The 25,518-nt window shown below is 45.8% G+C and overlaps 3 protein-coding genes across 7 annotated transcripts in view; 2 read left to right on the top strand and 1 right to left on the bottom strand.

Annotated features, from left to right (window-relative positions):
- Positions 1-25,518, top strand: part of Polr1D (RNA polymerases I and III subunit AC2 l(2)37Cg) — a 389,457-nt gene that overhangs the window by 297,720 nt on the left and 66,219 nt on the right. The gene's annotated exons all lie outside the window — the stretch shown is intronic.
- Positions 6,314-11,471, top strand: LOC144129137 (coiled-coil domain-containing protein 134-like). 3 transcript variants are annotated; one of them, XM_077663070.1, is made up of 7 exons: positions 6,314-6,555; positions 6,734-6,855; positions 7,015-7,099; positions 7,244-7,422; positions 8,413-8,484; positions 10,753-10,884; positions 11,453-11,471. In XM_077663070.1, exons 1-6 carry the CDS (start codon positions 6,447-6,449, stop codon positions 10,849-10,851), a joined length of 666 nt encoding a protein of 221 aa, XP_077519196.1. In that variant the 5' UTR covers positions 6,314-6,446; the 3' UTR covers positions 10,852-10,884; positions 11,453-11,471. The 3 variants fall into 3 exon arrangements, with proteins under 3 accessions (XP_077519196.1, XP_077519197.1, XP_077519195.1); XM_077663071.1 differs by lacking the exon at positions 11,453-11,471 and having other exon boundaries at positions 10,756-11,058; XM_077663069.1 differs by lacking the exon at positions 11,453-11,471 and having other exon boundaries at positions 10,753-11,058.
- Positions 22,360-25,518, bottom strand: part of LOC144129136 (CCR4-NOT transcription complex subunit 7-like) — a 34,800-nt gene continuing 31,641 nt past the window's right edge. For both annotated transcript variants that reach the window (XM_077663067.1, XM_077663068.1), the window contains exon 7: positions 22,360-24,940. In XM_077663067.1, the coding sequence (XP_077519193.1) occupies positions 24,749-24,940 (192 nt within the window). In that variant the 3' untranslated portion in view covers positions 22,360-24,748. The remainder of the gene's footprint in view (positions 24,941-25,518) is intronic.

Genomic DNA, 25,518 nt, shown 5'->3' with positions numbered 1-25,518 from the left:
TCGTATATCAACGTGGATGCTCTAACCACTAAGCAACGTAGCGGCGGCTTCGTCGCATCCCGCCCCATTCAAGAGGTGCACGGAGATAAGGGAGCTGAATTCCGGCGGGTTGCTCTGGTGTTTGCTGAGATTGAGCTGATGCACGGTGGCAGGCTGTGCTGACGCCGCCAACGCCCCATTTTTGAGCGGCCCGTTAATAACAGCTGACGCTGTAAAATACAAATAATGTGTGCAACACAACTGGAACATTTTTTCAAACTGTACAGAAATAAAGCAACACTCAAATAGCCATCCGTAAGAAAATTACACATTGAAAACATCACAGTAAATACAGAGAAAACTACGGAATTAAACGCTTCGAGGACAGCTATTTACTGTTAGCTGTGATAATGCGATAGCATAACAACCTCGTTGTGAGCTTCTTGCATGACCGCACATACGATTCAGATGGAGAGGGGTTTTTTCTCTCCACTTCGCCACCTGCCAACCGTGGCAGGTCGCAGTCGGCTCTTCCGTATATACCAACCTTGGCAGGTGGCAAATGTGTGACACCGCTGGCTTTTCATCTTCATGGGGCTTGTATGTTATCGCATAAAAAAATTACCGGGTGATGAGACATCTGATGAAACAATTCTGCGAAAGCGGTTGGGCTTACCCTCGATGATTACTTCCATGCTTTTACTCTAATGAACGCTTTACTTTAGCCCAAGGCTTCACACACACGAGAGAACTTTTCTGGAGGTTGAAGGTGGGTGGAGCTAGCGGAGGATATGGTAGGGTGGGGAGGTGGGGTGAGGATGGCGATAGGTGATGCTTATAGAAGGCAGCCGGCGTTCCCACTGCGTCTTTAAATTCGATAGCTAGTAGACCTGCTTTTACTGCCTGTAAAGAAATACGACGCTCCAGATTAATATATGTTACAAGCAACTAGGTCATTTCATGCCAAGCGTACAAAATTTTGCGCTCCACCCCCTCAGATTTTTTGGATAAAATTTGTGGCCCTTTAATGAACCGACTAAAGTAATTACCAGTAATATCTTTGGCGAACAAATTTCCTTGTCATATGACAGACCTTAGAATTTCTCAGAGAAGTGCAAAAGTTGGTGTCAGAAAAATATTCACAAAAAATAAAATATTTTACTGTTGCGATTCAAAATTTTCTAGAGATATTCAATATCCATTGTGGGTTTTAATCGCACAGCCAAAAAATTTGCAGCGCAAAGTTTTTTGTTCCTTTATTTTATTATTGTTCCCCAAAAACACCGTTTTCGCAATTTTTTTTTTATCCCCGCCGCGGTGGCTCAGTGGTTAGGGCGCTCGACTACTGATCCGGAGTTCCCGGGTTCGAACCCGACCGCGGCGGCTGCGTTTTTATGGAGGAAAAACGCCAAGGCGCCCGTGTGCTGTGCGATGTCAGTGCACGTTAAAGATCCCCAGGTGGTCAAAATTATTCCGGAGCACTCCACTACGGCACCTCTCTCTTCCTTTCTCCTTTCACTCCCTCCTTTACCCTCCCCTTACGGCGCGGTTCAGGTGTCCAACGATATATGAGAGAGATACTGCGCCATTTCCTTTCCCCCCAAAACCAATTATATATATAATTGTTTTATACTCTTTCGCGACATCAGCGAGCAACATCACATGTTTCGCCGGTTCTCTATAATATGTACTATCTCTTTAAACGATTTAAAGTATGATACAACGCAGTATATTTCAGAAAAAATGCCGAACTTAAAAGAAGTGTGATGTGTAGCGTTATCGGGCATAATTTTCGTACAGAGGCGTTCCTAGTAAAAATATGAATTGTAGCTCAATTAATAGCTATCTGCATTAAAATTTTGCTCAGCGATTTTTATTGCAGCTTTTTTTTTTGCTTGTTTTAAGCAAGAAAAAACATTTAAAGTTGAGCGCTGCACCTCTCGCCATGGTTGCCCCGTACCACCACTGCACTGAAGAACATGGCCGTGGCCGCCGCGCGCCTCTTTACGCAAAGGAGACGCAGATTGTGCTGCGTCTCTTTTACGCGGCCCGGATCGAACCCTCATCAGTGGGGTCAGCAGCTGAGCATCGTAACCAATCAACCAAGGCGGCGGCTAGTAGAAAGAAAAAATATGTTGTGGCCTATATATCTCGATCAGTTATTAATAGTATCAGCATCCTAAAATACAGTTAGCGAAACTGCGCTTGAATATATTCAAAGAGAGATTTTCATCATTGATTTTATCAATCCTGATGGGGTAAAAGTGGGGTCATACATTCTTGATAACGCGAGACGACTGAATGTTGAAGCGGTAGCAACGGATGCTACAATGTTTTAAAAGGCGCTTTTCTATATATAGCCAAGGCTCTTCACTTCGTGGTGTGTGCCAGCGGCCGCACCGTCGTACGTCACGTTGCGAGGAGCATAGCCTCATGCAGTTCCCGTTTAATGTATGGTCGAAATTACGCTGATAGCCGGAGGATAACTGAAATATGGTGGCTCACCTCCATGAGGATTTTCAAAGGCCGCAGATTGACTTTCTTGAATAGGTTCTTGTGTCAATTCTCTCCATAACCACTGCCGAAGCCACGAAGTAGCTGATGTCTTACGTAGTACAGTGCGCAGCCTACTAAAGCCAGCTTGCTGCTGCTATCACAGCCCCACTTTTGTGCTGCCTAGCGATCGGCCCATGTAGCAGTGGTGACGAAGAATTTCGTTTCCCTACGTCATGCGTACTCAGCCACTGCGATTAAGCCGCCGCGACAGTAGTCATGGAGCCGTACACCGATTTTGATTTTCCAGCCGGGCAACGCACGGGCTTCGTTGACGACACAGAGCCCCCTGCAGAACTCTTATCTCTTTAATGTTTGCTGCAGCGTGCTTCCCGCGCAGCGTATGACTCTCGGGAAACAGTAAAAGCATGCCGAGCAGTGCAGTGGAGGTACAAGGCAACCATAGCTCAAGGTGCAGCGCCGAACTTAAAAACAAAAAAGGCTCCGATAAAAACCACTGAGAAAAATTTCAGTGCAACTAGCTATACAGTTTATATTTTTACTAGGAACGGCTCTGTACGAAAATTATGCCCGAAAGCCCTGCACATTACACTTTTTTTTAAGTTCGACATTTTTTTTTATATTATATACTATGTTGTATCATACTTTAAACCATTTAAAGAGATAGTACATATTATGGAGAAGCGCCGAAACCTGTGATGTTGCTCGCCAATGTCGCGAAATAGTATAAAAAATTGCAAAAATGGCATTTCGTGGGGAAGAATAATGACATAAAGCAACACAAAAACTTTGCGCTACAAATTTTTTGGCTGAGCGATTAAAACCCACAATGCATATTAATTATCTCTAAAACATTGTGAAGCGCAATTGTAAAATGTTTGCTTTTCGAAAATTTTTTCTGACACCAACTTTAGCTCTCGTCTGAGAAACACGAAGGGCTGTCACAAGGCAAGGAAATTTTTTTCGCAAAAGTTATTAACCGGCGAAAGATTAATGCGGGCGTTCAGGACAGGCCAATGCTGCCGGTGAAACTCTCCACTCTCCTCTAAAACCTGCCCCAATGCATACAATATTGTTTTACCACCAGCACCACCCAAAGTTATTAAGGGTATACTTACTTTAGGCGGCTCAATAAAGAGCCACAAATTTTATCCAGAAGATGGAAGAGGGTCGACCACAAACTCTGGCACATTTGACATGGAATGACCCAACTGGCAGTTAGAGGCAGTTCAGTCGGTGCGATTAAGTCCGTCAACGTACGTTCATAGCAAAAACAGTCATGTGATTAGCAAGGAACAAGTGGAGAGAGAGAGAGAGATCCTTTACAGGTGTTGTGCAGATGTCATCGAGGGAAAGACATGTACTACTATGGGATCGGCTTCGTTGATTATTAGCTTCCACTATTTAATCTTCTCGGGTATCTTCAGGACACTGAACTGGACCGAATATCGATGTTTGCAGCTATAAATGGCTCTAGCTGCTTACACGAATGAGGAGAGAGCGCCTTTAGGAGGACAGGGCTGAGCTACGAATGCTGGCAGCTTTTAATGCATTAGTGTCTAATACTAACCAACTGCGGCGATTCTATCCGTCGGCGTAGGTCTCCGAAACCTCCGAAAAATCGGGTGCAGAAATAAAAACTACAAGTCACTCGTGCCCCGCCGCGGTGGCTCAGTGGTTAGGGCGCTCGACTACTGATCCGGAGTTCCCGGGTTCGAACCCGACCGCGGCGGCTGCGTTTTTATGGAGGAAAAACGCTAAGGCGCCCGTGTGCTGTGCGATGTCAGTGCACGTTAAAGATCCCCAGGTGGTCGAAATTAGTAGCGTGGCTTTTTGGGCTTGTTGGTACATAGTTCCAATACACTGTGTAGCGCAGCAAAAGACGAGGACACAAGAGATAAAAGTCTTGTGATAGGAAAAAGTAGAGAAAGGTTAACGCGCGAAATCATTGAAGCCGAAAAGATAAATAGGTCAGGATGCTCGTGTGTTAGCACACCTTCCATTCTCCTCTCAGATAAAGAGCTCGTTTTTCTAAGAAATCGATACTGTTCGCACGTGTGATTACTGTTTTCTGGTGTATAAATGTGATGCTTCAGGAGAATAAAATTTGTTGGAAGTTAGCGCTCGTGGTGTTCGTCTCTCGTCTCTTGTGTCCTCGTCTTTTGCTGCGCTACACAGTGTATTGGTCGAAATTATTCCGGAGCCCTCCATTACGGCACCTCTCTCTTCCTTTCTTCTTTCACTCCCTCCTTTACCCTTCCCTTACGGCGCGGTTCAGGTGTCCAACGATATATGAGACAGATACTGCGCCATTTCCTTTCCCCCAAAAAACCAATTATTATTATTATTAAGTCACTCGTATGTTTGCATCACTACGCAAAGAGGGCGCCACGAGTAAGTGCGCTCTAGGGTGCCTCGATGCCAGCGCCCTGCGGCAGAGGGGGGCGCGCGCATCGAGGCACCTAGTGCGCTCACAAAACCGGGGGCCACATGCTAATGCATTCCCCTCCACATCAATCGCATTGATCGCCTATGCATTTTTTTCATTAAACAATTATGCGGAGTGCCGCTGTGGCAGAGTAGTAGCCGCCAGTTTAACGCAAGGCAAGGGCCATCAGTGGCTGCAGCAGCCACAATTTCAACCAGGGCACCAAAAAAAAAAAAAACGTTGGTTCCAGGATTGCCAAAACACTCCCTTTCTCCACACAGCACTACCACGCCGTCCTTACCCAGGAGCGAGACCACTCCTCCTACAATTTTGCAGAGGTTCTGAGGTCAGACCAATGGCATGCATGACCAAAAGGTCTACCAATCCGTGCTAACGTCAAAGATTAGACCTTCAATCTATGCTCTCTTCTAATCTTCTGAGGTCAGAAATAAGAGGGGCTTGAACTTGCGCTGTGGTCACAGATGCCCGTGCGGCTACTAAAGCATTTGAAAGGGTGGAAACTGAGTCCTCGCCAAAAATGGCCCCAATTCTAACTTCGTTCCCTCGAGGGATCGAACCCTGGAGGGATCAATCGAGAATATGAACCCAGGCTTCTCCTGTCCGACAAAGTGTTGAGAGGCGACGCGCCGGCTGTCCACTATTTTGGCGTGGAGGCTGTGCATCTTCGGCGCGCTCCCAGGGGCTTGCATTAATGTGCATGCCCATCGGCTGTTCGTGCGCTGATCTTCGTGTGCACAAGTCTCTCAATAAGGGCAGGGCGAGGAGGGGGGGGGGGGGGGGGCGTGTCTTCTGGGTACCAGGGAACAACGAGGCCCGCCCAATATGTTCGCTTTCCTTCCTCGTGTATATTAGGGATGCCAATAGCCCCCTTGCACCCTCCCCCCACCCACCACACACACACACACACACACACACACACACACACACACACACACACACACACACACACACACACACACACACACACACACACACACACACACACACACACACACACACACACACACACACACACACACACACACACACACACACACACACACACCCCTCTGCGCACGCTATGTAATCAGGGGAATGCTGAAAATCTGAGCCTGCAGCCTATCTAGCAGTCTCGGCACACAGAGGGCCCACTGGATTCACCCTCTTCCGACAACCAAAGCCTTCTTACTTTTAAAAACGAAACTGGAACTCAGCAATCGCGAACCAAATTATATATGAACAGTATATAAACAATTGAGCTTTTTAAAAATAACGAACAAAATTTTATATATTTTTTTCGATTGTCAGTTCTGGCTTGATATAACTGTGGAGAAACAAAACCATGCTAACCGCGATGCACAGAAGTTCACCGTTCTATGCCGACGAGTGGGTTTGTCAACAAAACACGTGGTTCTATCGGTGCCGACGCTAGTTGCGCTAGTGTGATGTGTAGTCATCGAACATCGCTCGATTTTTACGTTCGCGTAGATTATTTATTACAGAGATAGACGCCCAGCTAGTCATTATGAACGTTAGCCGACTCTTCAGGTTGCTGCTGGCAGCTACTGTACTCGGCGTTTGCTTAGCTCAAGACAGCACAAGGGAAAACGCGCTACCTCATCATGTGCAGCAATGTATCCTTAACGTTCGTTTCAACAGATCCACGTCACCCTTTCATTACGTTTGCTTTCTAGGCTAAATGTTGTTCTCTGGCGGCCTACGATCCTTCGCAGGCCTCCCTTTGGGACGCGCGAGTAGTTTAACATGACTTGGAGAGATCCTTGAAGTCTTCCTTAACCGACTCTTGTACAGATCGGAAGCTGTTCAAGATGCGTCGTGCGGAGCGTCTCGAAGCCGTGAAGAGTATACTGAAACTCGACAACTTTGAGAAGCAGGCCAAGCTAGTCAATATTGTGTTGGACAAAATCAATGAGGTAAGATTCTTGCCTGCCTTATCCTGACAGACCTTAAAAGGATCCCCAGCTTCTGTCTAATCGTTTGTGATGGTCATGGACACTGCAAGAATTGCATGCCTTGAAACAGCGTAGGCGTAATTATGGACGTGTGGTATGTCGTGTTACCTCTCTTGCCAGGTGCTCACAACGTCTAAGCTGAAACTTGAGAGTTCCGACTACATTCCAGGAGGCCCTTTCCCCGAGGATGAAAGTACAAGAGACGGTAAGTGAAACGGTGTGCTGTCACAACTTTGTGATTGTATCGTTTAGATGTCTGCGAAATTGGTGCTTGCGGCGTGATGTAAAAATGCAATAAACCACGTGCCTATGCGCATTTTTACTACAGTTGTATGCCTGCGTATTGCAGCACTGTCGCAGGTGTTGGAGAACACGGCGTTCTTCGGGGAGATAATTCTGCGACTGCCGAACATTGCTCATGCCGTCATTAACGCAAACAAAGCCGGCGCCGTGGTACTCAACTGGGCGATCGGATTTTCCAACTCGACTGACCTCTATGATGAAACCACAACCAAGTTGATCAATTTGGTAAGTTTTATTATGAATCAAATTCCCCTTAACATTGGACTGTATGAATTTATTTGCCCAACTGTTAATTAGCGTCAGAGACGTAGATAGAGCACTGTGGGGCGATACAATGGATAGGGCTTGTTACTGCACAGTTGCTTACCTGGTGAACCACAAGCACCACCATCGAACAAAGTATTTTTGTATAAATGCAGAATCCCAACATTGTTTTGCATGCAGACTAAAGCAAACGTAAGTAAAAACAACATCAACGGTTTTATACCATGTGTACCATGTTTATACCTTGGAACTTTTCACTGGCATTATGTTCTGTGTGTGTGTGTGTACAGTCAAGAAGTTATGCATTATTAACGCAAAAGCATTAAGGGTCCTTCATTGCAGGAAAACAAAGCCAGCAGTGGCAGTATTGGCTGTGAGCAAAAAGTCCTGATGGAAGCGAATAATTAACAAAATTCAGGAACAAGTCAAATAATGTTAGGATTGACGCCAAATTTCTCAAGGAGGTTCCTGTAACCAAGGGAAAGTAATTGAGTTGAAAAGAAAATTAGGTTAAATTTGGATTTTGGTGGGAATCGAACTCAGGACCTTCGGATCGCAAGAGAGGCATGCTATCCATAGGTTCGAGCTGAATAAACATGGACCTAATGAATGCGTTGCAGTCGTTAACTTAGTGAACTGTCTTAGAGACTTTCTTATGCATGCATTAGTAATTATGAGTATGCTAATTAGAAATTAAGACGTGCGAGTTTTGAGTAGGCAATGCGGTTGGGGCCCGGTAATGCTATCACGTTCTACTCTTGTAAGGCAAAGCTTAAGCATACCCAAAGTTTTTAGCTTGCAGCTTTATTTGCATGCAAGCCGTGAATGTGGCTCAGCCTCTCTAGGTGCCAAGCAATGCACCTTAATGCGATTACACCTTTCAATTATGCTTTTAACAAAACAAGGACATAACAAAATGGGTGTAATAGTTCGAATGCTATGGCAATGCAGGTTGCTCAAGAACTAGGCTTGGTTGAAAAGGATCCAAACTACCACAACCCATATGCCGCTAAGCAAGCCAAAGTGAGTACAACATTGCCATATGGCACATTATTCACTGCACCTTTTTCTGTGTTGGCGATCGTATGGCTTGAATCAGATAAAGCACAACTAATTGACGCAATGTTCCTGAAGGATTGATGGGATGCTTTTGCATACCATTGCATCATGCAGTGATCAAATAGTGTCCTTTCTCGTCATTTACATGGGGCCTGGCTACGGTAACAGACCGAATATCAGGCATTACTCGTGACCCCTTTCAACGCATTAGAACTCAAGTCCAAACGCAGCTAGTGCATGCAGGTAGCTCTCAGATTGTCATTGTTGAGCAGCACTGATCATATAAGTGAATGCACAGTGTAGCTGTAGTGTATTTGTTTTGCTTGAATGTAATGAGGAAAAGTGATGCTTTAGAGCAGGAGTAAGCCATTAGCGTGTTATATCATAACCACACACTAACTCCTGCGTTCTCCTGGTGGGCAAGGAGAATGTTCTCCAGGTATGCCGTTGGGTGGGTGCTCTTCAGAATGTGTCACCTGTAGTCTTATGTCACCTGCGGTCATATGGCCTACAAGTGCATGAAGTGGAGGGTGCAAAGTTTGGGAATTAGTTTGACGGGTTCTGATAGGTTATTTTTCAGCAAAGCCTACTTGCCTTACCTAAAGCAGACTTTAGAAACTGGCACTTTTACTCACAGTCGTTTCTCTATCGTCTTCGTTCACCTTAAGTTGCACACTACCTTTCAGGGCATACAGTCTTATTGTTTGCACTACTACATGATGTCATCATAGTAGCCAAGGTGGTCTTTGTCTAAGCTGCCCTTGCTCATTAAAATGCACAGCCATACAGAACCAGTGCTCCACATTAACACTGCGTTTTCAAGTTGTAGGCTTGCTAATCTGAATAATACCCACCTCTTGGAGAGCAGTAGTCCAATCATACCTCATATGCACTGGTGTACCTTGGATGGTTTGCTGTGACAGAATACATGTTTTAGTTTCTGATTCATGAGAGCTCAGCATAGCCCATTTAGGCCATTTGCAAGTATTACACATTGGATTGAGGTCTTATGGGCCAACAAAGCTATGGAAACACTGAGTTCTTATCTGTTGCAACCCATGTGCGGCCCTCTCTCAGGCAGCTTTGGCATGCCTGGCAGTTTGAGCCAGTGCAGACAGGACTTCAATAACTGTAATTAAATATAATCTAGTCACTTTCCCATAGTCGGCCCTTGTAAGATCTGAAGGCATATGCTGCATATTTAGTAGGCGGGATAATTAGTGTCTGCAAGCATTAAGCTAGTGACTTTCAGCTGCGAAGGAAATCACCACTGGGGGCAGAGTAAAACTTTGATGATAACTGTAGGCTTGCAAACTTATTTTATTTCGCACTTAAGCCTTTTCTATGGATGTACTCAGAAGAACACTTCAAGAAATATCGAAGTGATCTGTCCATGTGGTATGCCTCTGCACTGCAACACTTTGCATTCAGGGGATTGCTCTTGAACAAGCATCTGAACAGGCATGATTCTGTTTGTAATTTGGGCTTGAATAAGCATACACTGCTGCATTTGGTCATGACATCCAGCTGAACAAAAATATTATAAGAGTGATTGCGATTTTCCCTAATTTGAAATTTGAGCGCAGCTCGTTTGGTGACTCCGGCTATGTAGGCTGATTGTTTTGCTTTGCTGGGTCATCGGCACGTCTGGCAGCGATATTAGCTCTATAGTAGTAATAGTTGGTGAAGACGACGATGTGCAATGCACAGTGCGCGAGAATGTGTATATTAGTCCGGTAGCAGTATTAGTTGAAGGAGACGACGATGTGCAGTGCACAGCGCGAGAGTGTGTTGCAGTTTAGCACGAGGCGTGATCATCTGCGGCGATAGCCTAGTGCTCTCGTGCAGTGGCCAGGGAAGCTGATCTGTTCATGGCACTGCAAATTTGAATCCCAGTTGCAGCAGTGTTTATTTTTATTTATTTATTTATTTATGTAATTACTTATAGTTTAGCTTGGTTACACCGACGGTGGCGACGCAGCTCAACCCACGAATTCACTTGAGAGCTGCACTCTAAACGTTGGGTGCATCATAAAAGAGCAAAGCTTAGGGAGTCCATTAATGTGTTCAGGGACTCCAAAGGGCCTTCAGACATTAACTTGAAAAAATGCTGCCTTAACCTTTCGACACCTTGTGCAGAAGTATGGCATAAATTGTGGACCCCGGCTATTTCCATGAAATGAAAGTTCATCCTGTAGACTTGAGCAACTGTTTATGGCTGCTTTCTTCCAGCAGCCTGCACAGCCAGTGTCAGCAGAGCCAGCACAGAAGCCTAAGAAGCCCAAGAAGAAGATCCAGCGTGGCCCACGACTCTCTCGAGCGGAATTGTGATCTTCTGCCAATGCTTGACCCTTGCACACTTCGGTGAGCACTATCCCTCTACACCACCACTCAATTTCTCCCTGTCCCCATCTGTTGCCACCTGTGATGTAATGAAGCACCACTTTTATTTTATGTTAGCAAGCACTCATCTCATTCTACATTTTGTGTGATGTTCATGCACCATTGCAGTGATAAAAAGAGTGGACTTTTTACAAATGAGGCTGGACTCCTTTTTACTCGACAAGGCACAGGCACTCGAGATTGAGGGACTTGCGGGAGAATAGGAGGGGCTGACCAGTGACATTTGATGTGTACATGCCCTGTGGCTTGACAGTTGCTTATTCCTGGATGCATCACACGTGACAGTAGTTTCACTAAACTGCAGCAGGAAACATGAGAATGATCTTTTCTTTAACAGATTGTTGCTTACCATCTGATATGAACCTAAAAAGAGAAGGTGTAAGTCTGTCAAATTCGAAAAGCCATTGGTATCTGGGCCTAGACATTTTAATCTGCCAAAATATAAATATTTGGTCAATTCCATTCCCAGGAGCCACATTATTGCTGATTATTAAGAAAGTGCTGTCACTCCGTTCCCTGTCGCATGAAGCACGCCGGGAGGAGTTGGCACTGTGGAATTAAACCGGCTAGGTGGCGTCAGCACTGGAGCCCATCGCTTCTACCAGCTGCCCTTGCTTCTGTGTATCTGCCATTCAGCTGAGCCCGAAATTGGCTGCGAGGAGCTCTGCTTTTCTTGATTTTTCAACTCAAGTGTTTCGGCAGAGTAATGCAAGTCCAAGTGGAGTAATTACAGCGGTGATGTGCGCTGCCTATCAGTATTTGGACACCGGTGGCTGGGATGATGCTGTTTTTCACTGCTACTTGCCAGAGAAAAAGCTATGAGCACAGTCAGTCACGGCTCTGAAAGGGGACAATTACAAGCCGTCATGTTTCACATTCCACAGCTCGGTTGACAGCGATACCATCAGGCCTTTTAGGTAAGGTGTAGGGTTGTCAACAAAGTCAGCTCGACTGAGACCTATAGCAATACCATCAGTCTCCATTCACAAAATGGGCTGCACTGCTAAGAGAAAGACCTGGTGAAGAGGAGCGCACGAAATATCAGTTAGCAGGCATTTTACAGCGAGAGCTGTTATATAGAGCTCGTCCTATACTCCATTTCATACTTGGCAGGCAACGCAACCAAAGCTAGCGCACCTGTTCGTGCAGGCTACGTCCGTGCTCAAAAAGTAGTTTGCCCTACAACCAGAGTGAACACAAACATATTTAGTTGCGACAGATCTTAACTGCCATGACTGGCAATCTCTTGGACTTAGTTTTATCTGTGGCCACATTTTCGTCCTCCAACTCATCAAGGCTTCGGGAAGTAAGAATGACTTTGGCATTCTGATATGCGGCTGGTAGGGCGAAACGCCCTTACGCAATCCGCGCCTAAAAAGTAGTTCACTCTCAGTGCGCGTCATAGCCAGAGGGTCCAAGTACTGAGCGCCTCACAGCTTTGACCGTCATTTTCAGTGCTACCACTTCGTTTTATACTGCTCCAAACACTCACCGAGGCTTCGAGGAGGAGGAATAATATGTGGCGGAGTAATATGGTTTCGCAGACACACTGCTTTCTCAGCCTCCGCAGCATTGCCTGCTAAGTATGAAACGGAGTATAGACCTTCGTGTGGCTGAAGTATGTAGAATTTGGCAGGTGATCGGAGGTGCATCCACTGGAGAATATTCTGGAGGAGGCTTCCGGGTCTGTAGGGTGCCCTGAAGTTACCCTGATCCACTGTGATCGGCTAGGGTCACTGGGGGTGGTGGCTTCGGAACTTGGCAGGTGCCTTGGGATGCACCCACAGGATCGTGGTCCGGTAGAGGCACCTTCTTTGCCCGAGGGGTGCCCGGAAGTCACCTCAATCCACTGTGATGTGCTAGAGACACTGCGGGGTGGAGGCTTCACACAGGCCACGGCTTCTTCACTGAAGGGGGCGGACCCTGAATTGCCATCTCAGATGACGGTCATGCTAGGAAGGCCATGCAGCAGAAAGAGTACTGAAAGTGTCAGCGTAAGCAGCCGCTGCCTCCACGTGAGATTTGCGGCCAATGACGGTTCTCGCCCATTCTTTTTACACAATAACGTTAAGGAGGTCATGTTATAGGAAATCCGGTGGTGACGTTGATGTCGTTTACAGTGAGCAAAAAAATCCATAAAAAATCCCTAGAGAAGAAACCTAGGAGACAGGTGGGCCACCTAGGTCACGTTACCTTGCGGTATCATCACAACCTACCCACCGGATTGGTTGATGTCTCATGATTAGGCCCCTTCATTTTTGAGCCTTTATTTTTTTTTTCCGGAATTCGGTTGGTGGGGATGGGAATTGGGCGATATTTCGTCGAGTTCAAATTCAGGTAGATATAGGATATTCAATGCAGTTTTTCAGAATTTATATTTTTTCGCTATATTTTACACCAAAAATAGACAGCTATTTGGTCACGCATTGCCCCTGCCCCTGGACATAAAATTGCCTATTAGTGGTCATTAGTTTCATAGTGTGTCTCGAAATGGCAGCCTACAACAAGAAAGTGCTCTCCACATCAGATATTTGTGTTTTTCTTTGTTCACAACTACTGTGTAGTGTAAGTTACCGCCCTCATGGGTAGAACTTCTTCATCTCGGATAGGCCTCTCTGCCTTCGTACACTGCAAAATCATGTCATCACAGCGACCATTCAAAATGCGCAATGGCCTTGTCCTTGAAACAGGACTTTCTTAGTGTGGGTAATACTTGATATATACAATGATGCCAACAGAGCCTCCCATCAGTGCCTTTTCACTGCCGAAAGGGTTTCCTCATGCTTTCCAAACACCAGTGCAAAAGGAATGATTGAAATCGGATCATACAAACAAAAGTTATTGCGCTTAGAAAATTAGACGAAAACTCATTTCATTTGCTATTCAACCCTCCCAGTGACGAGATCGAGCACTACCAGTCAGAACTGTGCCTTGTGCGTGTGCGGCGGGAGCTTGCACATAATTGTTGCGTTACTAGGACTGCCCTTACGCCGTCATAGCTCCACATACAAGCCACAGACAGGACAAGAGCAACTAACTCAACAAAGGAAGCTCCCCAATGTTTCTTTGTAATCTGCTTTGGCATCGGTAGGATTGGAATACTATCATGGGCTCTCCCAACCTTGCCTCCCGTTTGGCTTTTGTATTCATATTTTTGGCATAGGTGTGTCATCCGGATTTCTTTTTGTTTAATTTTTTAGCTGCCTTCTCAGTGTGGCTTGAACAGCAGCGCTGGCCTCCAGAATAGTTTGAAGCAAAATGGAAAGTGTCGCCCCTAACATTATTATTGTTATTCACTTTCATTTGCCTTCACTGCTTCTTTTCAGCTTTTGTCCTTTGCGAAAAGCTTACAGCAGTCAGAGGCATATTTTGGATCTCTTTCCCAAGTGAGCAGGAAAAAGTTCAAACTGGATGGCAAACTAATAAGAAAGGCAGCACCAATCCAGCTACCACCTCATTTTCGCTGCTTTCAATGCCATTGACTCAAAACAAGCATTTCTGGAGAATATTAAAATATGAAATGCTGCAATTTCAGCGATCTCCTTGGGCATTCAGGCATTACATTGTCCCATGCTATGCATACAAAGAATAAAAACCTTATATGCTTACTGATGCAGGACCCCTTTAAAAAAATGTTTAAAACAATCGGCTAATTCAAAACGCCACACCAGAAAAAGCATTAAGACGTCCACTGGTTTCTGTGCAGTGTCTTCAGCTTTGTACACTGACAAACCACATTTTAAGATGCATTTTTGGGTAAAAATTGATGTGAACCCAACATTTAATTGTTCAACTTCTGGTGCAAGAAATGAAAAATTGGTTTTGAGGAAAGGAAATGAGGCAGTAACCAGCTCACATATATCTGGGTGGACACCCAAACCATCTTGCATAATCTTGGTGGCCAGACACCAAAACCCTCTCACATATCTCGGTGGACACCCAAATCCTGTTGTAAGGGAAGGGATAAAGGAGGGAGTAAAAGAAGAAAGGAAGAAAAAGGTGCCATAATGGAGGTCTTTGGAATAATTTCTACCACCTGGGGGTCTTTAAGGTGTACAGCGCATAGGTGCCTTTTGTGTTTTGCCTGCAGGGTGCAAGAATCGGGAAAGCAGAATTTGGGTTTTACCCACAAGCGAAGAGCTCTGTTCATGAAGGGGCATTGTGGACTAGGAATAATTAGACAATCGATATCATCTGAATCACTTATTGAATACTCCCAAGGCCGGGCAGCACTGAACGGTGGTGGTTCTTGCAGTGTGGTAGACCAAACTCTATGGAAGTCAAAGTTTTTAATTCAGTTTGTGGAAAGGCAGGGTAGGGTTGCAACACTTGTTTTGTTTCCAGAGGATGGTGTGCAATAAAAACTTTGCAGATAAACCTGCAATGCACCAGGTTCAACTTCCGCAGAACTGCATTTCCACTGATTGCACATAGCAATCGGCGATGGATTGCTGTGCTTTTGCCTTGCCTGTCTTCTTGTGGAAGCTCCCATAGAAGCTCATGTATTCCTTAGTGGCCACTCCTTCTTTGTCTGCTACTCCTTCTAAGCTCACCTGCACAACATGGATATTCTTCTAAAAAAATTTGGTGAGGTTTAACTTTTAAAACCTAGTTATAGAGAGCTGAAGCTCTGTTCCATTGTTTCGAAAGTCTAGCTTCTCGTTGCTCCTCGGTTTCAGCGGCTCGTTTAGCTCTCGTCCTCTGCAGTACACCTTCTTGGCAAGCTATATCGACTGGATGATCGGACGCAGCTTGATGGCGACGCCAAAGAGTTGACACACTTGGTCCAGCGTGCACCTCATCTCTGGCAAAACTGAAGGAGAATGTAGCAACTGTTACACCCTCTCCTAGCCACGTGGTATCACAACAGCGAAGCCAGCTAGTGCGCGCAGCTGGGCCACTCCCAGCCTCGCCTCTCCTAATCATGTATCACAGCGGCGGAGCCGGCGAGCCGCATTATTTGCCTGCGCTCCAGGGCCTCAAGGTCAAATGCGCATCAAGATTGACCTTGGAAAAAATGTAATAGAGCTTTCACTCTAATATGCAGCCATGTGTGCAGCATTCTGTATATGTGGCAGTGTACACACTGTTGATTTGTAAAAACATGGATGCTGTTTATTGTCAGCCAAGTGAGCTGCAATACAGATGCAAAATTGGGTCTGAAATATCTGGCTGGCAAGCTTCATGATGCATTTGTATTGAAGTCACTGTCTCTCTTCAAAGGCCCACATCCAGAAGAAACTGAGGATAGTAGCTTTCTGCTTGAGGTACTGGGCTAAGTTTAAACCTTAAAGCACTTTCTGTGGTCTCTACTCCGTACGGTTCCATGATTATAAGGAAAAAGAAAGCTCACTGCCTACACTGCGACTGCCAAGCAAGCTGCTGACGGCCGAGTAAAGAGAAAAATGAACTTCACAAAAGAAAAAATTACAGAGGTGCAGTATTGTGAAATCATTTCTCTTACTGCACGTCCTTCCTCCTTCGTGCGCATCCGCCATCTCGCCTACACGCGCGCCATCTGGGGGACCAGTGCCGTACATTGCGAGGGGGGGGGGGGTTCAGTGGGTGCCGCATGATGGTGCTATGGCTGCACTCCAAGCATGGAGGAAATTTACCGGAAACATACATCTGTAACTTAGATGCTCATAATTACTCATGCGTGCCTCAGTACATATCTCGAAGATACGTTTCTCAGACATCTGTGCATTCACTAGACTTCATTAATGATTTTTATTCAGTTCATGCGGACTCGCTCTGTCCACAACTTTGTCCACAGTGCCTCTCCACAGGTTCCGGTGACACCACTCATGAGCCAAGAAATGCTTTCGCAATAAAGGACAGAGACAGGGGGGTTGCCCTAGGGCCTATTGCTTTAGCATTTTTAAAAACAGATCAAGGAAGGGATGGGAATGCCTATAGAAGTGGAAATTGTATTCTTCCTTGGTGGTGGAGTGGCCGCCGCGGTGGCTGAGTGGTTATGGCGCTTGGCTGCTGGCCCGAAAGACGCTGGTTCGATCCCAGCCGCGGCGGTCGAATTTCGATGGAGGCGAAATTCTAGAGGCCCGTGTACTGTGCGATGTCGGTGCACGTTAAAGAACCCCAGGTGGTCGAAATTTTCAGAGCCCTTCACTATGACATCCCTCATAGCCTGAGTCGCTTTGGGACGTTAAACCCCATAAACCATAAACCACAATCTTCTTTGGTGGGTCAGACCAGAAGGGGGTCACCCACAAGGCGTGCACAGCTAAGACAAGAAGGTGTCGAGTACACATGTTCAGGTCCGCGGTGTCACAAAGTATGGAAAGACGTGCTGATGCCCCTGTTGCAGAGTGCATTCAGCGGCTGCAATACAAGTCTACCTAAATTAAAAGGAGTGGGTTGGGGGTTATTTGGTATAAAAGAGGCATGGTGACTATTTCACTGAAGGAAGGAGGAGACAACAAAGTGGAAGATGAGAAACAAGTGCACGTAATACTACACTGTATGGGTGTGTCACCTGCACCAGAGTCGTTCAATGCCTGTGCTCAGGACTTTGGTGTGGCATCTTGCCATCGCATTCACACTACTGATGCCTTGTGAAGGCTTGCGACCATAGCTTAGCACCACGGTGGAAGAACAAGCTAGGTGGCCGAACGAAGGCTGCGCAGGAGGCAAAAAGTTGTGCATACATCGCGCTGTCCTCCACAGATGGTGCTACACGCAACGGGGCCTAAGTTTTCAAACGTAGACACTGAATGAAAGCAGATACGAACGCAAAAAAATTGATCATAATGCGCGTATTCAGCACCCAATTTGCAATAGACACAAATGTTGGGTAAGGCTGAGGCTGAACATTGTTTGCAATGAATAATGCTTACGCTCCGCAAGTTTAGGCATGCCCTGCACCTTGCAGCGTTCGTGCTCGTTGCTGCCAGTAGGAGCATACGACATGAGTCGAGCGCATTGTCTCTTGACATTATTTACCACAGCCTATGCCGTCGCAGCAATATGCGTTAAATAACAGTAGACGCGGTACCATAGCGCACCTGCCCTAGCCAGACAGGAAGGCAAAACCGTGCACAATGCAAGAACAAGCATTGTGTCTACACGACACACTGCAGGTACACGATAAGGCGGTGGAAAACGATTTCCTTTGCCTGGTTTTTAAAAGGCCACGCATCTAACCACATAAATTGAGGTCACCTAAAAAAGCATAAGCAGTAAAACCACGAAGGTGCTGTGTGGCTTGCCATTTATTTGACATGTACACAGAACTAGCAGTGAATACAAAATTTTAGAATACAAATTTTTGATGCATAAACAAAAAGGGACACCAGCACACATTTCATGGACACCAATGTATTCATGACTCCCGCCATTTAAACAGCAAAACAGGAGCCAAATTTTTACCTACTGAAGCTTGGACAGCTTACGTAGCTCCTGTGTCTTATTTTTCGCATCAGCTTCATGGCTACAGAATGGTGTAGCATGGCTGCCATAACTTCCTCTTTATGGTTGGAACAGGAGAACTGAAACTTGTAGTATGTGGAGTAGGATGAAAAAGAGGAAAGGCAGAGAGGTTAACAAGAAGAATAATCAATTTGCTACCCTACACGGGGGAAAGGGTATAAAAAATGAGAGAAAGAAGAGTAGCAGAAAATTTAAGTCACTATGAAAAGTCAGCGTTCGTTAAAGTCGCAGCCTATCGTGCAAGCCAGAAGTTCACGAGAAGCGGAGCAGTGCCTTGGAGGCCTTCACTGTCGACGATCGCCGCGGCCAGTGGCCGAGAATCTTCATTTCCGTCAGTGGGCATGAATCTAAATGCTCCAGTGCACGGCAGAGAGACTGCCTTTTGGTGCTGTAGGCAGGGCATTCACAAAGAATGTGGGCTATAGTCTCGTCACACCCCCAGATGGCATATGCTAGGCTATCAGTCATACCGATTAAGAACGAGTAATGGTTGGTGAAAGCTACACCAAGCCACAGGCGACACAGCAAAGTTTCTTCACGTAGTGGTAGGCCGGATGGAAGCCGGAGCTTCAGATCTGGGTCCATGGATTTTAAACGTGAATTGGAAAATTGGTCAGACTTCCACGCGGCAAGCGTGATGTCCCGTGCAAGTGCGCGAAGCCTGCCCTCTGCCCTACACGGGGGAAGAGGAGTGAGGGGATAAAAAAATGAGAGAAAGGAGAGTAGCAGAAAATTGAAGTCACTATGAAATTTCAGCGTTTGTTAAAGTCACAGCAATTGATAGGCATTCCTCAAAGCCGCATGCTTCTGAAATTCCATCTCAGTGGCATGCAGCAAGTGAAACAGACTTCGCTTTGGGTGCATGAGGCCTCCTCTAGTTTTACACAGAACAAGGCTGCTTTCCGGCTGTTGATGAAAGGCACTTTCTTCCGATTATCCTTCGCGGCACTCCATACACGTTGTACTTTTCAAGTACTTGCGGCATATAAAGCCAACTAAATAATAAATTACACCGTCAACAGCTGCCGGTACTTCATGCAACTTGTCAAACACATGGTCGACTTCAGCCTCAACAGCAACCAGGCCATCTAGCTTCTTTTTTCAGCAGCTGAATGTGTCCTTCAGACTTGGCATTGTCATCAAAAGCAAGTTTCAAATCATTCAACGTTAGCACAGGTACACTGTGCTCAGATCCTGCATTGTTAACCTGACAATTCCCGAATTTAGGGGGCTTAATCAGACTATAGACCGAGAGCTTATTGTATAGTTGCAGAAATGTGGGCATAGATGGTCATTTTGACCTCCACCTTGTTGCATAACACCGAAGAAACGTTTGAGCACATCTTGGTTATATTTTCCGATTAAGACGTATTTGAAACCACACTCTTTCAACAGGTACCTTGACAGTTCCAATGCGGACAAAATAGTCATGCAAAGACCTTCAGCGGTTTGATCGGTGAGGAAACTTGCTCGAGATATTTTTCCTGATACCACTTTTTCCCAGTTATTTGGCCAATACAGCGATGAAGCGAGGACTCTTAAATCTTTGCTTCCAGTGGCGACGCCCTCTTCATCTTTTGGCGCAGAAAAGAGACAGTTTCTCGGTACAGACTTTGTATCCCGTCGTGCAACGTGGAACGAAACTTCTTGCCCATTGTGCTCACAATTGCATGCTTGTCGAGAAAGCAACGTGCACATAACTGAAGAAAGATACGCGCCCACACATGCTGTGACTGGCGCAGGCAGCGCTAACCAAGGCCCCCTGCATCGCCACGCCATCTGTCGGCTAACTGTCGAAGCATGCACGTGAGGTGGGACACGGCCGCTCTGCTCCAACTGCCGCCGTTACGACACATATATTCTTCCGCCGTGCTTAGCACTAACCAGTTTTCTCCTACACGTGCTGTGCATGTTATCAAGGAACTGGCTTAGAAAGCTTCTGATTAGTTGCCGGCCCAAGTGCATTTCTATACCAGATGCGAGAATATTGGAGCATAACAGCAGCAGCCTTCGACTCGACTGTGACGGAAACCGCTCCTCATAGAACTCCTCATAGCCTTAGCTTCTTTTCTGCTTGCATTCTACAATTCACATTCTCTTGAAGTATCGCCGCAAAATTTCAGCTCATAAAAAACTTGCACCTTCAAGAGCACACGTTTTCCTTCAGGTTTGCCTGAAACAGAATATGTCTCATGCAAATTGCAGTTGAATTGTAGCTTTTCTGCAGCTTGTATGAATTGCATCAGACCACTGCAGGGCCCTTGAAACATGTGCTGTGGAGGAACAGTCATCTCACTGCCATCCAAAAGGCAACTGTCATCATAAATGTCATAAGTTCTTCAACCTTAGTTGTCCTTTCTTATTGTTTAAACTCTATAAAGTTGCCTACAGCACGAATCATTTGCATCGATTTTAGCAGGACAGTCTTGTCACTCACACTAGAGTGAATGATGCCACAAATATCTGAGGAGTTGTAAGCACTTGGCAAGAAAAACATTTACTGCAGCCTAGAGAAACACACTGCCATGATACCATATTCAGCGTCAATAGGTTAATCTCAATGAAGGTGGCAGGCTATACGGCTGCGGGTTTTACAGGGTTCTGCTGCACACATCAGCTTCTGCGCACAGCGAGTATGGGAACAAAAAATAAAATGCTACTTAATGGCTTGCCAAATGTAGAAGTAGGGAGTCTTTTGGTTCTGTAGCACCATTTTAGTTGCATTCAACTAAGTCATTTTCTCTTAGCACTCTAGGGTCCTTCATCATTTGAACTTCATAGCAGTCATTGAGGATCATTTCCCCACATTCATGACAATTCTCCTTGGCTTCATAGGCTAGTGCATTCCAAGTACTGTGTTGTAATGAAGGCGGTTTCGCCAGTGTTACACAACTGCCTTTCCATGTTTAAAAGAAAAGTAGAATACAAGAAACTATTTCTACAGTAGCTCCGTCTTGGTGCATTTTAGCTCATTATTGACATATGACCACATTTGCTTGCAGCAGTAGAGTTTCGATAGAGGCGAAACACAAAAGACATCTGTGTGCTGTGCGATGTCAACGCACATTAAAGAACCCCAGGTGGTCGAAATTATGAATTTTTATCATGCCAAGGCATCTGTGGCTAGAGCGCCATGGCGCAAGGTGTTTTCATGTACTTAAGGTGGGGTTAGAGACCCATTTCCCAAGCATTTCACCCTAAATAAGCCAAGCACCAGGCCAGGGGATGCAAGGCGGATGCTCAAACCGCTCGGCCACCGCTGTGGTGGTGTGTATTAATCCAGAGTCCGCCACTACAGCATCCTTCTTAAGCCCATGTGTCGCTTTGGTGTGTTGAACGAACCGCACAGTTCGCATTTTTTTTACGATTCTGACCACATTTCTCAAGTGGTGTAATGCCACCACAGCGATGAACTACATGTGCGACTAGCACTGAAAACTTCATTTTTGGAGTAACAGTACTTGCCGCTCGTGTTCAATTCATTATGAGCTTAGCGTGTGTGGGTTTAACGTCCTAAAGCGACTCAGGCTATGAGGGATGCCGTAGTGAAGGGCTCTGGAAATTTCGACCACCTGGGGTTCTTTAACAAGCGCTGACATCACACAGTACACCGGCCTCTAGAATTTCACCTCCATCAAAATTGGATTGCCGCAGCCGGGATCGAACCCGCGTCTTTCAAGCCAGCAGCGGAGCGCCATAACCACTGAGCCACTGCAGCAGCTTGAATTCATTATGAATTTCTAGCACAAACATGTCATTGTAATGGCATATTAGCAGTGCTCTTTGCATAGATCAGGATGCCCAGCACATTGTCAAAACCCTCTGTTAAGGCAGTTAAGGTATTCAGTTGGTTAAGGCATGCAGTTGAGTGCCAATCTTGGTGCCATCCAGCAGATATGTGGTATACATTTTAATGTAAATGGCCAGCAAGTCCTACAGTGAGAAAGTTGTTTCCAAGGTGCAGAAGCATAAAAAACACAATACGCATTTTTCAATGCTGACGAAGTTTTTTTTATTTACAACACACATCATAATCACTAAAAACCTCACCACAGGCATCCTTCTATCATCTCTCCAGTGCTGCCGTTAAGTGTTCAAGACTCTAAAATCTTATCATCGCACAATGTGTACAGGGCTCCCCCGAAGAAAACGGCAAGTGGCATAATGGTAAAAAGAAAAAGGTACGAATCGAAAACACTGAAAGAAAAAAAAAACTGAAGGCAAAAGGAAAAACAATGGACAGAATCGGCACAATTAGACATACCACTATATCAGACACCCTGCACACTTTTTTTTTCATTCACCAAAGTAAGTTGCTTCAAAGATTTCTATTCATAAAAAGTACAAAAAATACAAAATGTGAAGAGGCAAAAAAAAAGGGGGGCAAACATACTCTGGGCCAGCCAGACATACACAGAGGTGGTGTAAGCTTGTGTACAAAAGTAGTGAAAGGGTTGGCCTGGGCTGGTCTGCAAGACGACTCTGCAGCTTCAGCGAAGTGTGGCATACGGCGCACCATGGGGGCAGGGGACTTCACGCCAGTCTCTTGTCACGGGCACGCAGAGCTATCCAGCTGCGACGGCTCGATGAAAAATCTTGGTATATGTACACAGCCCCAATAAAACAGTGTCCCTTTAAAAAATGACTGAGCAGCACACAGTCCCAGCTCAGGCGCAAACTGTATCAGTACAGCCACTAGTGTACTCGAAGGAGAAACAGATACATAAGCCACTTCGCGGCACGCATTCAAAGAAAAAAAAAAATGTAACACTTCCTTGGAGAGGGATTCTGCTTCTCTGAACACCTTGTAAAGGCTTCTAAAACCAAGAACAAATATTTCCACAGGCCACAAAATAAAGTTCTTAATGGGAGACTTAAAACTTGCTAAAATGGTGGTGCTCCACAAAGGGTTAAAAGCAATGAAAACAAAGAGGTCTCATACGTCTCGGCTAGAAGACCAGCCACTTGTGTGTTGTTGGCAGGACAGGGAGGTATCCAGAGAAAGGCATAAGCCAACCTAGGCAAATGTGCATCTCAAGAATTGGCAGTACACGGGTGCACCGGAAGTCCTCCCATCTTTCATCCTTTGCTCCATTGCCTGGTAAAAAGAGACTGCCCAAGTCTTTTCCTTGTCATCACTGCAGCAACCTGCCGTAACATTTTATTCCATTCTAACACGAAGCTAACAAAACAGAAACAGAAAATCAAGGGATAGCATCGCACAGCACTGGCAAGCAGATAAAACTGGGCAACAATGAATAGGGAACACCCCTACTGTCAAGCCACAGTAGTCATTACAAAAAAAAAATGTTCAGTGTATCTCCCGCCCACTTCCAACCTCCACATTTGGTACAAGGGTGTGTACATGGTGCTGCTGGTGCCAGTAAAATCTGTGCTTCATGCAGAAAAAAAATTCTGTGGCTGTGCCTTCAAGAACTCAAGCGATAGGCTCAGGCATATTAGGCACTCGGATGTATCTGAGAAGTGCACAGATGCTGGGCATAACCATATGGAACTCAAATTACCTTTCTTGCAACTCTTTTTGCTTCTTTAAGTGCTGCTCTGTGGGCAATGTTCTCTCTCATTTCAATTTACAAGCTGATAGTACTGCATGTCAGCACTTCCAGAACAGCTAATAAAAGCAGTGCTTGGTTTCAGCACACAAAAAGAAATGAAGGTTTTGCATTTTCTTCTGTACAAGTTTGACAAACGGCAGCAGCAGCAGCAAGAGCAGCACACGAAAAGGCTTATGTACATATCTACAGTACGAGACCACTAAGAGAATTACACGCACACTAGGAAAATAAAATAAAACAACGGTGGTAACATGCACCTCCAAAGTCTGCGGCACAATAATTCTCTTCCTTTGTGGAACACACTGCCTCCCACACACCACCCACAGGTAGCAGTTTGCCCACTTGCAGAAGCCACATATACTGACGGAACTGAAAAAACAGTATACAATAAACATGAAGTGCCAAACAAGTCTTCCTCCATTCGGCTTCCCCATGCAGGCTCTCTCCATCCACTAGCCTTTTTTCCCTGCTCCTTTTAAAACTTGTTTTTGTTTGTTTTGTTTCGTGCAAAACGGGAAAATATTGTGATGACAAGATGAGACTCTTTCTTGATGGATAGTAAAAAGGCAGGTGCAGAAGGAAAGCAGCAAGGTGCCCGAATGATCCAGGTGGACAGAAGGTGAAGACAAGCAGAGGGGGAGGGAAGGCCAATGGCAGCAGTGGCAGGAGGAGGGAGCGCAAGCTACACATGGTGGCAGGGCTGATCAGACATTCAGAGTCTGTACAACAACACGGCCGGGCTCTCGGAGAGGTGCATCGGGTGGCACGGTGGTGGCGAGTGGCGGCGGCGACAGGGGCTGTCAAGACGCAGAGTTCGTGGAGGGGGTGGGCGTCGCCTGGGCAGCACTTGGGGCTGCTGGCAGGGCTGCCAGGGCCACATTGTTGGGGGTGGCCTCATCGTGGTACGAGTTGCCGTTCATGACATACGACGTGCCCAGGCCGTAAAGGTGCCCACAGTACTTGGCGTCGTCAATGTTGTCTTCAAAGAACATCTGCAAAGGCACACAGCCTTGTTGTACGAAACCATCCACCGCCGAGCCAAGACGCCATACAGGCCATACCATGGATCTGTCTCAATGCCCTCGGCAATATGGACCACAGTCATCTCATTCTGTTCCTCCGGCACACAGTAAACACGAAAAAGTGTCTTGGGACCCCATATGTAATGTGAAATGATGCTGCCTAAACTTCTGCTACCAAAAGGTGTTGCCACTGGCCACAAGCCTAGAGGAAGTCAACATGAAAAAACAACAATGGTGCTAAGGGAGTAATTACTCTTTGGCATACACCCAGGCACAGCCATACGGACACAAAGGAAAGCAATTCAGGTTTCTCAGAAACTTCGTAGTTAAAGAAAAATTCGTCCCAGACCAGGACGAATTTTTCTTTAACTACAAAGTTTCTGAGAAAGCTGTATGGTTTTTCTTTGTAGCTGTATGACTGTGCTTGGGTGGATACCAACAAGTAATTACTCCCTTATTACAAATCTACTCCACCTGAGAAAGCTGTTTAGCTTTTCTTTGTAGTCGTATGGCTGCGCTTGGGTGGATGCCAATGAGTAATTTCTCCC

This window comes from Amblyomma americanum, chromosome 4 (genome assembly GCF_052857255.1).
Source record: "Amblyomma americanum isolate KBUSLIRL-KWMA chromosome 4, ASM5285725v1, whole genome shotgun sequence".
Taxonomy (NCBI): Eukaryota; Metazoa; Arthropoda; class Arachnida; order Ixodida; family Ixodidae; genus Amblyomma; species Amblyomma americanum.
This window is presented reverse-complemented; position numbering and strand designations above follow the sequence as displayed.